The 16,245-nt window shown below is 42.5% G+C and overlaps 1 protein-coding gene across 1 annotated transcript in view; it reads left to right on the top strand.

Moving 5' to 3' along the window:
• Positions 1–16,245, top strand: part of LOC109871768 (ski-like protein) — a 35,972-nt gene that overhangs the window by 12,732 nt on the left and 6,995 nt on the right. Inside the window, exons 3-4 of the mRNA XM_020462759.2 lie at positions 14,827–14,928; positions 15,356–15,441. Coding sequence (XP_020318348.2) covers positions 14,827–14,928; positions 15,356–15,441 — 188 coding nt within the window. The remainder of the gene's footprint in view (positions 1–14,826; positions 14,929–15,355; positions 15,442–16,245) is intronic.

Genomic DNA, 16,245 nt, shown 5'->3' with positions numbered 1-16,245 from the left:
AGATTGATAATAGGAAAAATGATAATACTCAGTAGCAATTAACAGGACAATGCAATAAGAAATGAATGAGGACAATAAAACTATATGAAATAGTGAGAAAAACACAGGTAGAAATGTTATTACTGTAGTTTGTCATCCTGCTGGTTGTCCCTACCCGTGTGTCAGGATTCAGGGAGCTACATCATTTGCAACTAATATGGCAAAAAGGTTTTTTTCAGATTTTGTTTAAAAATCTTTGGATTTGTTATCAATTTTGGGGAAGAAAAAAGATTGCCACTAAGTCTGTGTAGTTCTCGCAGCTCTCTCTCTCTCGACCTCTGAGGGCAGAGTGGGCACAACCTGTCCTCTCTGGGTAGCCAGATCTGCTGTGATGGCCTGTTTCTATTGAGTCTGTGCTCATTGAATCTGTACATAGTCAATGTTTTTCTCAATTTTCTATTGTGTACCAAATAGCATGGAGGTTCGACCATTTTTTTTGTTTGTGTGTCTTTCCAATAGGTGATATATTTTGCTTTGTTTTCTGAGTGCTGTCCTGAGGCTTTATTGGGTTGGTAGTGGTTAGTGAACTTAGCTTCAGGGCCAGCTGGCTGAGGGGACTCATCTCTATGGCACCTCATGGCATTTGAGGGCTTTGGAATTATAGGAGTGGGGGTCACTTGTCTGTCTCTTCCAAATCATTCTAGACTAGAGCATTCTACTCTCTGCAGATTTCTTGAACAGAACAGACTTTCCCACTTCGTGTCTGGAGCCCTGCCCCACCACATTTTTTACATTTTAAACAGTCAACATCCCTGAGGGCCCAATTAGAAGACCGTAGCAAAATAAGCATTGAAACTAGACGATAAGTTGATGCTTACATAACTCAGCAGACCACTCTCTTGTTTCTGACTCTTTCGCTCTACGCACGGCTCAGGCATGCAAAACCCTCATGCAGTATGTTATAAAGCCGCTTTACCCCCTCGTCTCCCACTATACTCCCAGTGTTTGTACGGTCATGGAACGCATGGAAAAGTGATGGAATTTTAAAATGGTGTATTCCAAGCCTGGAAAAGTTTTGGAAAATGATCAAATCTGAAAAGTAATGGAAATTCATTTAATTTCTGTTAATATCAGTTATTTAGGCAAAGTTTTTAATATTTTAGCAACCAAATAAAAATCAACATATCAGCCAGGATCTGAATGACACATTATCTGGTTGTGCGCATCACTAGCATGTGTTTGAGATGTGTAGGCTGTTCCTCAAGGAGAGAGAGACAGTCGGACAAGAGTGTGCAAAGCTGTCATCAAGGCAGAGGGTGGCTACTTCAAAGAATATAAAATCTATTTTGAATTGTTTAACACTTTTTTTTTTGGGTTACTACGTGATTCCATGTGTGTTATTTCATAGTTTTGATAGTCTTCACTATTATTCTACAATGTAGACAATAGTAAAGTAAAGAAACCCTTGAATGAGTAGGTGTGTCCAAACCTTGACTAGCACTGTACATCAAGGTTGGGCAACTGTCCTTCAGGAGAGCTAATGGGCGTGCAAGCTTTTATTACAGTTCCCCTCTAACAAACCACATTTTCGAAATGAGCTGCTCAACGGGACCTTCGTAAACTGGCTCTGATGTCTTTGTGTTTGAGCAGGGCTTGATCAAAAGCCTGCACACCCAGTAGGTCTCCAGCCTTAGGGTTAACCCTGTGTGTGTGTTATACAGTTGACTAACAACAACGACAGGAGATGGTACATGGCATCAGAGAGCAGCCTCCCAGTGTTGTTACCACAATACGCTTACTTTTTTTGTAAATACATAGAGACGCTGCCAATTGTTGATCATGGAAATTTGGTCACGGAAAAGTCATGAAATTCCATCTGTCAACATGTGTATGAACCCTGCTCTCCTCTCCCTCTTCTTTCCTCCCCCTCCTCGCTCCTCTGCTCTCTTCTTCTCCTTGTCCAGGGGGAGACTAACCTCACAAGACCTTGTCTGAACGAAATACTCAGCCTGTTTCAACCCTCATGTTCAGCCAATCACACGCTAGAGCTGGACTCCTCCCTATGTCTCCCTCTCAGGAGGGACATAGGGGGGAGGGGCCTCTTTCTCTCGCCCCCTCCCCCCCATGTGGATGTGTTAGTCTTTTTTTTCTATTTTTTCCCCCCTGTTTTTATTTATTTTCCCTCTGCTGTAATAACAACCTGCTCACAGTTGTGGTTGTAGATGTTTAATGAGAGTCACTACGTTATTTCTAAACAGCCACAGCTAAGGAAAGAATGATGTTTTTATTGTATACACTAGGTGTGTAATGGTTCATCAAAACCATGTTCAGTACGTATTGCGGTTTTTGGGTCACGTTTTGGTACAGCTGGGAAATTAAATGCTATTGACAATTTTCCACAGTCACGATGTTTCTTGCGTTGTCTGTTGAGACCGGATTGTTATAATGTGCCTCAAGTTTCCACTCTGATGCTGTGTTTGTAGCCATGTGGGAGGTGGGAATTTACCAGTTGTGAAGTTGTAAGTACCAGTTGGATGCGTTCATGTGATTTTGAACTCATTGAGAAATGCCGATTGGCTAATGGCCAATAAACCGTCAACCATAAACAAAAAGTACAGCTATCATGCTTGTAAACAAATTTTAGTGTTAAAAAAACACATTAATAGATTGCTTTTTATAAATAATGTTTTGTTGCATTTAACTGCCGAAAATGCTGTTGGAGGCCCTTTTCTTAGTAGGTGACGTCAGAGGTCACCATGTGAGAAGTGGGTGCTCGGGATGAAAGACGAGTTTCCCACTAGTAATTACCAGTTTGAGGGCCGTTAAAGTGGATTTTTCCCAGTTGTATGTGGTAAATTGCCACTTTCCACTTGGCTACGAACGCACCATGACACTGCTTCCTTCAGTGCCGGATGGGTCCGTGCAATCCGGTATCCTTGAAGTTGCCATTTAAAATGGTTAAGGAAGGGTTATGGTGAGGGTAGAGGTTAGAGGTTAGGGTTCAGGGTAGGGGCGATCCAGGATTGCACTGACCATGCCAGATGTGCACTCGTGACTCTCATAAAGGTTGCGTGTCTGTAGCACGGTATGTCTCCCACTCTGGGGTAATGTGATGGGCTAACACAACAGAGTGCATTGGCCAATTCAATAAAAACTGCAAGAGGGAAGTTTGTAACGTGGCTCAAGCACTTTCACGATGTGCTGAAACCCTCTATTCTCAACCACCGAAAACGGGCGCATATCCTCGGCTATAAACCAGAGACTGTAAATATATAAGCCGCCTACCTATCGCTCCTTTAATTTCTTTGGCCCGGTCAGAATCAGCTGCCAAGTGCTGCTTGAATGCAGAGGGGAGAACGTTTTTTTTTGCGTTTCCGTCTTTCTCTGGTATACTGGGGGGATGTCAGCGTAAATGTGTCAACATATTGGAGGTATTGGCAGCTGCATAGGCTATTCTCATTGAGCGTGGCGACATGCTGTTAACATTTTATCCACAAATCTGTCCATCACTGTTTTAATCTACTGGGAAGCCAACATTTTCCCAAACTGTTGGTTTAAATGCTGATTTGAGGATCCTCCTGGTTTATCGACCCCACCACTCACCGTCGCACAGAACGAGTTCTCGGCTGCGCCTCGCAAAAGGACAGTTTGAAATGTGCCAATTAAGATTATAGTTTTGAATAGGACGTGCGCATAGGCTCTAGTTTTAACGGAATAACCTGAAATGTGTTTTCAGCTCAGATTTACTTCGATGCATTAGGCCTACAACGCAGCGTAGGCATAGCCTGTTACCTAGTGTTTTATTGCCTGGCCTAGTGTTTTTTTTAAATTTGTTAAATTTTGTAATTTTTTTTATTGTATTCGTTCACGGTCTGAATGGTACGGTAAGTGTACCATTACACCCCTAGTACACACCCTTATGTTATACTAGGGAAATTGTGTTTCGATAGAGCTTGGGTAATACACTGAGGTAAATCCTGCATGGAAATGCGCTGTAGAATTACTAGGGAAACTTCACGTCTCTCCATAGAGCTATGCTCCTGCCCTGTTGTTTCTGGCAGTAAGGGGCCCTGTCAGGGGGAGGGGGAAGGGGTTTTCTAACTGCAGCTTGCTTCATACGCACTCCAGCCCAGAGCCAACCAGCCAGTCAGGCAGCAGACTAAACACACACAAACACGCCTGTTCCCTTGTCTCACTACCTAAAGTCGACAGATAGACAGAGCTGGCTCCAACAACAGAGGAAGGCGGGAGGATCGAGAGGAGAACATGGAGACGAGGTTGTTAGCATGGAACCAGGGTTGTGTCCCAAATGGCACCCTATTTTTCTATATACAGCCTTATGAGCCTCGATCAAAAAGTAGTGCACTATATAGAGAATAGGGTGCCTTTTAGTGCTAGTAGTACATAAATACATTGGTCAATGAGAAGATTAACTGCCCAGTGTCTAGTCTCCCAGAGCAACCAGAGGGATGTGTGTATGTACACACACACACACGAACATATTAAAACTGCACATTCTCTAGTCTCTGTACATCTCTTTTCTCCATCCTTCTCTCCTTCCACCATCTATCTCTCCATTATGCATGATGCAAACGTGGGAAGAGGGAAAAGACCGTATTCCATTAAAGGAATCCTCTTCGCTCCCCTTTACTACTTCTATATCTGCAGCAGGTTCTGTAATGGCTGTCATTTCCATGGGGAAGCGATGACGTGCATCCTAAATAAATGATGCCTTTTATAGTGCACTACTTTTGACCAGTGCCCATTAGGGTCTGGTGAAAAGTAGAGCACTATGAAGGGAATGGGGTCAGGGTCTAAAATTAACACCCGCGACCTGCCAAATGTCGGTAGATTCTGGAATTGGCAGGTAATATGTCTATTTCACCAGCCACGTTGGTGCGTGGTCAGGGCTCCACAGCGCAAGCATTTCATTCGCAGTCACGTATGAGCACAAATTCTAGCGAAATGAATGAAGCAGTAGCTGTTTTCAAAGTGTTTCTGTCATTTTGTTTCATCGCTGGTGGCTAATCTCACAGAACTATTAATCCTATAATACAGCTGAAGTTGGAAGTTTACATACACTTAGGTTGGAGTCATTACAACTCGTTTTTCAACCACTCCACAAATGTCTTGTTAACAAACTATAGTTTTGACAAGTCGGTTAGGACATCTACTTTGTGCAGAACACAAGTAATTTTTCTAACAATTGTTTACAGGCAGATTATTTCACTTATAATTCACTGTATCACAATTCCAGTGGGTCAGAAGTTTACATACACTAAGTTGACTGTGCCTTTAAACCGCTTGGAAGATTCCAGAAAATGATGTCATGGCTTTAGAAGCTTCTGATGGGCTAATTGACATAATTTGAGTCAATTGCAGGTGTACCTGTGGATGTATTTCAAGGCCTGCCTTCAAACTCAGTGCCTCTTTGCTTGACATCATGGGAAAATCAGAAGATATCAGCCAAGACATCAGAAAAAAAATTGGAGACCTCCACAGGTCTGGTTCATCCTTGGTAGCAATTTCCAAACGCTTGAATGTACCACATTCATCTGTACAAACAATCGTACTCAAGTATAAACACCATGGGACCACGCAGCTGTCATACCGCTCAGGGAGGAGAAGCGTTCTGTCTCCTAGAGATGAACATACTTTGGTGCGAAAAGTGCAAATCAATCCCAGAAGAACAGCAAAGGACCTTGTGAAGATGCTGGAGGAAACAGGTACAAAAGTATCTATATTCACAGTAAAACGGGTCCTAGATCGACATAACCTGAAAGGCCGCTCAGCAAGGACGAAGACATTGCTCCAAAACCGCCATAAAAAAGCCAGACTACAGTTTGCAACTGCACATGGGGACAAAGATTGTACTTTTTAGAGAAATGTCCTCTGGTCTGATGAAACAAAATAGAACTGTTTGGCCATAATGACCATTGTTGTGTTTGGAGGAAAAAGGGGGAGGCTTGCAAGCCGAAGAACATCATCCCAACCGTGAAGCACAGGGGTGGCAGCATCATGTTGTGGGGGTGCTTTGCTGCAGGAGGGACTGGTGCACTTCACAAAATAGATGGCATCATGAGAAAGGATAATTGTGGATATATTGAAGCAACATCTGAAGACATCAGTCAGGAAGTTAAAGCTTGGTCGCAAATGGGTCTTCCAAATGGACAATGACCCCAAGCATACCTCCAAAGTTGTGGCAAATGCTACCAAATACTAATTGAGTGTAAGTAAAATTCTGACCCACTGGGAATGTGATGAAAGAAATAAAACCTGAAATAAATCTCTCTACTATTATTCTGACATTTCACATTCTTAAAATAAAGTGGTGATCCTAACTGACCTAAGACAGAGCATTTTTACTAGGATTAAATATCAGGAATTGTGAAAAACTGAGTTTAAATGTATTTTGCTAATGTGTATATAAACTTCCGACTTCAACTGTTTATATCCCACACAGCCACACTGCCTGGCTGGGGAGCTGTGCGCACTGTGATTTGGCTGACGATTCATTTTTAGAAGCGCTGTGCACAGGCATGAAAGTTAGTGTAATTTTCTCAAAAGTACTAAAGTGAAACTTTATCCTTGTGTCTTGGCTATTTACAAGAAAGGTTGTCTTCCAATGTTTGAGTTTGCTTCAACTGCTAGCAAAGATGCATCGGCTACTGGTCAAATTCTCTACCCCATAGGCACACTGTCACAAGACTTGAGAGTTTGAGTGCCCTGCCCTCGTTGCCAAGGTAACCTCCCGCCCTTAAAGTGACAGCTGAATAATTTTTTTTGTCTGGTCAGTGATACTCTGGTTACAAAAAAAAGGAAATAAAATGTATCAATATACCACATCACTTCTTACTAGTAATACATTTATTGTTTAACAAACATTACAAAGCATGCTCATTCATGTAAAACAAAAAGTAATTATGACAAAATAATTTGTCTGGTAAAACATCTGTGGCTGTTTTTTTGTTTCTTGTTGTCTACCTGCCACAGTGGCTGGTGGACCAAAAAGTTTGTTTTAGGCTCTAAATAGGGTGCTATGTGGGACGCACCCACCCATGGTGGTGTGTGATTAGGTATTCACACTGTCTGTGTGTGTAATGGTGTGTGTTAATGGTATGCGTGGTGGTAGCTGGTTGCTCTCATGTCCCTTGTTTTAATGAAAGCAAGTTTGTCCTCATTTTGGTTGGTAGCTCCCATGTCAACATGGCTGCCAATGTGTTTGAATTTGAAGCTTGCTAGTTACAGTAGCAACAGTCTCGCATTACCTTACTACAAAGTCTCGTTCATCACTATGGCTTATTGGAAAAAAACACGAGGAAGCCTGGAAGCAGAGGCGATAGAGGCGGAGGATCTTCTGCGAGCTAGCTGCACTTACACAGTGTCCTCTCTTGTCATTAGGAACCTCAGGAGAATCTCCTCCTCCAACCTTTTGGGCTCCCAGAATAGAACTGTTTTCCCTCCTTACCCAACTGGGTGCTGACAGTCAGGCCTCTAGACGTGAGGTAGCTGAGGAAAACACAGCCTTTAGGAGAATATACAGTACTGTTGTATCTGTTGTCATAAATGGATAGTACACACACTGCCTATTGCACATCACTGAGACACTACACACACAGCATGTGTGTCATCCATGGACATGAGGGGGGTTCAATCCTGTATAGTTTGGGCACGTTGGGGGTTTGAACGTTTAAACGGATCCTTAACGTTAAGACGAAGAAAATAAATATTTTGACGTCGATGCAGAAAGTAAACAGTGTAGTGGTTCAATTTCTGCAACAATTTAGAGTGTTGAAGTTAGAGGCTCAACTTCTCCACTATTTTGGTGCCCTGGCTACCATGCTGTGAACAGCCTGAAGCGAACCTGTGCGGAGATGCTGTGTGAGAGCGTTGTGTTGCATCTCACTCATCTCAGTATCCTAGTTTATTAATTGACGATAGGCTTGACTGAAGTTGGGAGACCTTGCAAGCCACGAAATTGCGAGATACAGCATTCCATTGCGAGATGCATCTTTTGATTGCCGATAGATAGGCCAAGTGCACTGACTCTGCCTGGTGGTTGATCCTCTCTAGCTCGCTATGAAAGATGCAGGTATTTGTGTTCTTGGAAGTACGGCAACTAATCTTGAAACTCAGAAATAGGAGTTGATGTGCAAGGCGTCCACTACGTCATTGTCGTTAAGTTGGAGAAATGGCAGAGAAAGGCAAGACATGAACGAAGTGGAGAACCAGTCTTTTTTTGTGTTTTGTTTAAACATTCAGAATTTTTTCCATCTGTCACATCCCTAATGTACGTTACTTTGTTGCTACTGGACTGTGAAGGTATGACGTGGGGCCATTATCAGCATGCTCGAGGGAGTGACACTCTGTGTAGTGGCATCATCAGGGTTCCTGTGACACACAGGCTATGGTACCCATGGGCAGAGGGTCAGGGCCATCTGTCCACACACACACAACTCCCAGCCTCTTCACTTGGGTCACTTCCTCCCTGTCACTGCTCTGCTTCCTGTAGCTCTGTAGCCTGATGACTCATGGATGGCTGAGTGTGTGTGTGTTACTTGCTTGTTGCATGCCCTCTGCTTCTCTCCTTTCATCACAACAACATGACAGATTCATCATCAGATGGGATTCTGACTGACAGGAATCAATTCCTCTGTTTGTACATCCATTAGAGAAATACTACTGTACTCCCAAAGCAATATCCCCTGGTGCCTGTCCTGTCCGTCTGTCTATGTCCCTTTACTGTTTGTTTACGTTTGTGTACACTGGTGTGCTTACTGTGAAGTGTGTCATCATCCTGTCCTCCCACTCACTCTCTGTGTGTTTTTGAGATGGCTCAGAGGTAAGCAGTGACAGCTGGGTAATTAATTATCTAGACGAAACTAGGCTGCAGACTAGACGAAACTAGTCTTCAGCCTGGAGATGGCTGAAAAGGGAGAGATTGGACTGAGTGGTTGGGAGGGGCAGACGGAGTGTGTGTGACGCTGCCACTGATGACAGGCGTCTAGACAGTGCCCATGTGGCCTGAAAAATGTGCCTCAGGCCAGCAGCCAACTCTGGTCAGGAACAAACCTGTCCTTATCTCTCTCTCTGTGTGTGTGTGTTGACTGATATGTATCTGTATGTCTGTCTGCTTTTGTTTTTCCTTCCTGTGTTTGTCTGAAGGAAAGAGACAGAGGAACAGGTGTGTGTCTGTGTTTGTTTAACCAGACAGTCACAAGGGTTATTTCAGCATGTTTTTCTTAGGGCAGAGAGAATCAAGTGAGAGAGAGAGGGAGAGAGACACACACACAGAGTGAACTCTGATACTGCTCTAACAACAGTGAGCTCTGGAACAGGATGTGGTAGACTGCAGACAGGGCGGACCCACTGACTGCTGTGTCTTTTTCTCCCTTGTTCTCTGTCTGGGAGAGGGAGAATGCTAACCCAAACAGAGTTTTACTTCCTTGTAGAGACCAGCTCCTCTGTCTTTTCCTGGCCCCTTCTTAACCGTCTAGAGTCTAAACCCTGTCTAATCCGGGGGAGGGGGGTTCTAGGGTAACATATGGAATTGTTAAGATGGTCATGCCAATGATCATTTAGCTATTTGATTTAGAATTTTAAGACTCCTTAAATATAAAAATAATAATAATAATAATAATTATTATTATTATTATTGGGTGAAAGAATGAATTTGGCATTACTGCTATTAGCCAATGCAAATGCATTGAATAACATATTCACTACATGGAACAACAGATATCCCCCCCCAAAAATCTAAAATACCTTTTTTCCTGACGTATATCTGAGAGATATAAGAAAGATCAGGAAACTTTTAATGTTTTGAATGTCTGTCTGTCTGTCTGTCTTTTCCTAAAATGGATTCAAATATTTTTTCCCCTCATCAATCTACACACAATACCCCATAACGTCAAAAGGAAAACAGGATTGTAGACATGTTTTATTTATTCAAACCCCCACCTATTACATACCCTTTTTCCATGAGACTCGAAATTGAGCGCAGGTGCATCCTGTATCCATTGATCGTCCTTGATGTTTCTACAACTTGGGAGTTCACCTGTGATAAATTCAATTGATTGGACATGCTTTGGAAAGGCGCGCACCTGTCTATATACAGCTCCCACAGTTGACAGTGCATGAAACCAAGCTTGAACTCTTTGGCCTGAATGCCAAGTGCCACGTCAGGAGGAAACCTGGCACCATCCCAAGGGTGAAAGCATGGTGGTGGCAGCATCATGCTGTGGGGATGTTGCGCACGGGATGTTGCCTGTTGCGCACGGCACCGCACAAAAATCGGTCAGAATTTTCCTAACCAGGAACATCATTGTTTAAAACCTGGAGATTTTGTGTAATTTTATGAAGCTGGTCTTACTTTGTTTCAAAGTAGCCTAGCCAAAATGGGACCTTAGAAATATTGAGGAATTATTTGATAAACACGTAATATGCCATTGAAACAAGCATTTTTCTCATGTTCTTTTGGTTTTCAAAGCAACTTTTTTTTATTGTTCAACAGCAAAGGCATAATCCTAATCATATAAGTAACCAATGCTAGTTGATGACAATCCTAGTCATATTAGTAACCCTGCTAGTTGATAATCCTAGTCATATTATTAGCCCTGCTAGTTGATAATCCTAGTCATATTAGTAACCCTGCTAGTTGATGATAATCCTAATCATATTAGTAACCCTGCTAGTTGATGATAATCCTAGTCATATTAGTAACCCTGCTAGTTGATGATAATCCTGGTCATATTAGTAACCCTGCTAGTTGATGATAATCCTAATCATATTAGTAACCCTGCTAGCTGATGATAATCCTAGTCATATTAGTAACCCTGCTAGTTGATGATAATCATATTAGTAACCCTGCTAGCTGATGATAATCCTAGTCATATTAGTAACCCTGCTAGTTGATGATAATCCTAGTCATATTAGTAACCCTGCTAGTTGATGATAATCATATTAGTAACCCTGCTAGTTGATGATAATCCTAATCCTATAAATAACCCTGCTAGTTGATGATAATCCTAATCCTATAAATAACCCTGCTAGTTGATGATAATCCTAATCCTATAAATAACCCTGCTAGTTGATGATAATCCTAATCCTATAAATAACCCTGCTAGTTGATGATAATCCTAATCCTATAAATAACCCTGCTAGTTGATGATAATCCTAATCCTATAAATAACCCTGCTAGTTGATGATAATCCTAATCCTATAAATAACCCTGCTAGTTGATGATAATCCTAATCCTATAAATAACCCTGCTAGTTGATGATAATCCTAATCCTATAAATAACCCTGCTAGTTGATGATAATCCTAATCCTATAAATAACCCTGCTAGTTGATGATAATCCTAATCCTATAAATAACCCTGCTAGTTGATGATAATCCTAATCCTATAAATAACCCTGCTAGTTGATGATAATCCTAATCCTATAAATAACCCTGCTAGTTGATGATAATCCTAATCCTATAAATAACCCTGCTAGTTGATGCATCTTTAGATCTCCCCTCTTCATTTGTAATGGATATTTTAATTCCTGACACATGAAACCACTCACAGGTGCCTTTGAGAACAATGTTTTCCCACTAATTGTGTTTTGGAACATTTCCTCATTGCCTACATCCATGTCTGCATTGCTGAACTTATAATATGAGGTAGAGACTAAATGATAACCCATTGTTGATGTTATTAAACATGGATGAAGTGGTGATACATGTGTACAATTGAACCGGACATGGCATGATGAATACAAAAAGACCACCATTGAACCTGGTGTGTTTTTTTTACAGTCTTGAGTGAACGAGTTCCTAGGTTCATTGTACTTAGAGTTAACTATTGGTCTTCTTGACTCTAATGCAGTTTCTTTTTACTGGCTTCATTGGGGAGTATTTTACATCAGATTGATCTTAAATTTTTCAGTGGTGTTGAAAACATTATTATGGGATCATGCGTTAACTTCTCCAGCTGACATTATAGTAATCGACATTTAGTTTTTTAGAAGATTAAATACACATTTTATTTCATTAGAGACAAATACATAGTATCGTATGAACTGAAAGAAGCCAATAATTTCTCAATAAAAATGGAAAATATAAAAACATTTTAGAGTCCACACTACAACAAAGAAATACTTAAATGCATGTGTTTTTGTCTTTGAAAAATGACATTGAAATGCTGTCAATTTCTATGGAGGCTGTTCCTTGGGAGTGTCATTACTGACGGACGGCGCCCCCTGTCATTCATCTAATGAATACATGTATATCATTGGTCTGACCCTCCTCAGCAGTGGATGAGATGTGGAGAAGAGATACGAACCCTGGCAGTTTGTGTGTTTGTGGCTGGTAGATTATAACAGTAGCGAAAAGCTGTTCCTGTGCCTAGAATACTAATCCACATTGTCATGCAGCTTGTGGGTCTCCCACATAGCTACTTGTGTGTGTATATATAGGTATATAAGCACACATGCTCACACACTAGAGTCACGCAATAATCCGTTTGTGTGTATGTATATGTTTAATTTAGTTTATTAGTCACATGCACAGGGTTACAGCTGTGTCCTGGAGTACAGGCAGTGAGCACCCAATGGTGCGTTGGGCTGAGCGTACCACCCTCTGTAGAGCCTTGCAGTCAGCGGCGGTGGAGTTGCCTTACCAGGCCGTGATGCAGCCCGACAGTATTCTCTCTGGTGCTCCTGTAGAACACTGTGTGCTCTCGGATGTGTCACATCAGTACAGATTTCTAATGGTTCCCTGTTTCTCCCTGGTGTTTGTGTGGTTTAATATGAGATGAAGGTGATGGAGAGAAAAAGGGGGAGATAGGAATGGAGAGAGAGAGGGAGACAGACTGCCTCACCACTGCATTGGCTGATTTGTTGTTGCTTATCTTTTCTCTCTCACTCTCTCTCGCTCGCAGTGTGCACTGCCTCTGAGAAATACAGCAAAAAATTTCAGGCACAGATAGCGCACCCAATACACACACTCGGGAATATTCACACTGGCTTCCACTGCTGAGGAGGGTCAGACCAATGATATACATGTAAACACACACATGGCCAAGCCTAATGCGTAAACACACACATTAGAGGTCGACCGATTATGATTTTTCAACGAAGATGCCGATTTATTGGACAAAAAAAGCCGATACCGATTTACCGGCCGATTTTTGAAAAATATTTTTCGAAAATAAATAAAAATAAATAAATAAATAAATAAAAATATATATAGATATAGATAATACTAATTATTTACTTATTTGTAATAATGACAATTACAACAATACTGAATGAACACTTATTTTAACGTAATACATCAATAAAATCAATTTCGCCTCAAGTAAATAATGAAACGTGGTTTAAATAATGCAAAAACAAAGTGTTGGAGAAGAAAGTAAAAGTGCAATATGTGCCATGTAAGAATGCTAACATTTCAGAACATGAGAACATATGAAAGCTGGTGGTTCCTTTTAACATGAGTCTTCAATATTCCCAGGTAAGAAGTTTTAGGTTGTAGTTATTATAGGAATTATAGGACTATTTCCCTCTATACCATTTGTATTTCATGAACCTTTGACTATTGGATGTTCTTATAGGCACTTTAGTATTGCCAGTGTAACAGTATAGCTTCCGTCCCTCTCCTCGCTCCTCCCTGGGCTCGAACCAGCAACACAACAACAATTAGCGTGTGCTAACTAGCTGGCCATTTCACTTCGGTTACACCAGCCTCATCTCTGGAGTTGATAGGCTTGAAGTCATAAACAGCGCAATGCTTGACGCACAACGAAGAGCTGCTGGCAAAACGCCCGAAAGTGCTGTTTGAATTAATGTTTACGCGCCTGCTTCTGCCTACCACCGCTCAGTCAGATACTTAGATACGGGTATGCTCAGTCAGATTATATGCAACGCAGGACAAGCTAGATAATATCATCAACCATGTGTAGTTAACTAGTGTTTATGATTGATATCAAAACTAAGTTTAATGCTAGCTAGCAACTTACCTTGGCTTACTGCATTCGCGCAACATGCAGTCTCCTTGTGGAGTGCAACGAGAGAGAGGCAGGTCGTTATTGCGTTGGACTAGTTAACTGTAAGGTTGCAAGATTGGATCCCCCGAGCTGACAATGTGAAAATCTGTCGTTCTGCCCCTGAACGAGGCAGTTAACCCACCGTTCCTAGGCCGTCATTGAAAATAAGAATGTGTTCTTAATTAACTGACCTGCCTAGTTAAATAAAGGTATAAAAATATATATATTTCTTTTAAATCGGCGCCCAAAAATACAGATTTCCGATTGTTATGAAAACTTGAAATCGGCCCTAATTAATCGGCCATTCCGATTAATCGGTCGACCTCTAACACACATACACCTCTCACGCTCTTCATCCCTCCTTCCCTTAACTGCGTGTTAGAAATGTTATTGAGCTGTGAACCGTCCTGTTGCATTAGTACTGTGTGTGTGTCAGCCCTGTCTGTCTGCGATGAGCATTAACACATTAGCTCATGGCCTCTTGCTGAGAGTGACCTGGATAAAAACACACACGCACACAACCGGCAGCAGCTTCAGCAGAGCGAGATTGGACTGCGTGGATGGGAGTGGCAGACATTTTTGTTGCAGCCCCATACATAAAACAACTGATGCCTGTGTGTGCAGTCAATGCTGTCCCCCCCCCCCCCCCCCCCCCAAAAAAATAATTGAAAAGTCCTGGAAAATAACATCTTGAAGAGAGTGGAAGTCTCTGGCTAATCTGCGCCATAACACAGAGGCCCGTCTCGCTCTCTCTCCAGTGTCTAACCCTCCTCTCTCTCTCTCTCTCTCTCTCTCTCTCTCTCTCGCTCTCTGGAAGATGGAAGATGAGGATAGGGACACCCAGGTGAGGAGATCGCGTCCTCCCGAGCCTCTGGTTTCTCCTAACAGTAAACTGGCCGACAGCGATGCAGCAACCAAGGTACACACACACACACACAGGAAGCGGTGTACTGCTGACGATGTAACATTGAATCGACTACACTCACCCCCCCCCCCCCCCCCAACCTTCCTCGAATCCCATACGACCCTAACCCAACCCCCCTTACCACGTAACCCCACACAAACTGGGGTCAGCCCCTAAAACACACTCCTATTTGAAAAAGCACGCCATGCTCTCTCTCCTTCTCTCCTCTCACCCTCCCCTAAACACACACAGCCATTGAAAAATCCATGTGTTTTTATCACAATCTTCTCAAACATGCACACACAATTATAGCTACAAACATTGACATTCACATAGGTTTTTTATGATAATTAATAAACCTTTTTGGTTTTTATCTTTGATTTTAGTTTTTTTTTTAATCTACAGTATCTTAACGTGTATTAATGTATTATGTTGTTTACAGGCTAAAGCCCAGGCTACTCTGGTGTTCAACCGCCTGTTCCCCCACATTAAGGAAGAGCCTGGCCACCCTGCCATGGTCCATCCCAGGTACTTTTGTTTTCCTATTTTCATATATTTTAGCCCACAATGGAGGCTAATCTTCCAAGAGTCCTGGGGACTGGCTAGCTACAGTCTTCCTCCTGGGAAGACCTGGCCCTTGAGAATCCATTCCAAGTAACTTTCCCAGCGTCCTCTCGGGGAGCGTTACTAGAGCAGCGCTGAAACCCCGCTCTGCCTCTTTACCCTGTCTCTAGTTAACCCGACCGTGGGCCCGTGCCAGCGTGACCTTTTGTGTTCTTCTGATCAGTAATCGGTTCCAGATTCATGTGGAGACTAGCTGCATTATAGGAGGCATGGCAGCATGTGACCACAGGGAGGAAACAGACAGGCTAGACTATGGGATTACAACTGACCGCTCGACAGGACATGTCTGCCTTAGACTTCAGACCCGACCAGACCAAAGCTGGTTTCCCCGCATTCGGTGGTTTTTACAGTGGTCGTTACTGAAGTGCAACTTTAGAACCGAGTGTTTTCTAGAACACCAGGGAGTCTCGCTAGCCTGTGAAAACTTGCCCCATATTAAAGGTGTGCACTATGCAGAAGTTGATCTGCCATTTCGTGGTTGCTAAAATTCAAATAGTTTTGGGCCTACCGAGTGCCGTAGTGGGCTAAGGCACTGCAGTGCTGAGTCCTGGGGCCGTGGCCGGGAGCCTCATAGGACGGAGCACAATTTGGCTCAGCGCCGTCCGGGTTAGGGAAGGGTTTGGCCGGGGAGCTGATCACGCTCTAGCCTCCTTGGGCCGGTCGCCTGCAAGCTGACTTCAGTCATCGGTTGAACAGTGTTTTCTCTGA

The sequence above is a fragment of the Oncorhynchus kisutch genome, linkage group LG27 (genome assembly GCF_002021735.2).
Source record: "Oncorhynchus kisutch isolate 150728-3 linkage group LG27, Okis_V2, whole genome shotgun sequence".
NCBI classification, from domain to species: Eukaryota; Metazoa; Chordata; class Actinopteri; order Salmoniformes; family Salmonidae; genus Oncorhynchus; species Oncorhynchus kisutch.
This window is presented reverse-complemented; position numbering and strand designations above follow the sequence as displayed.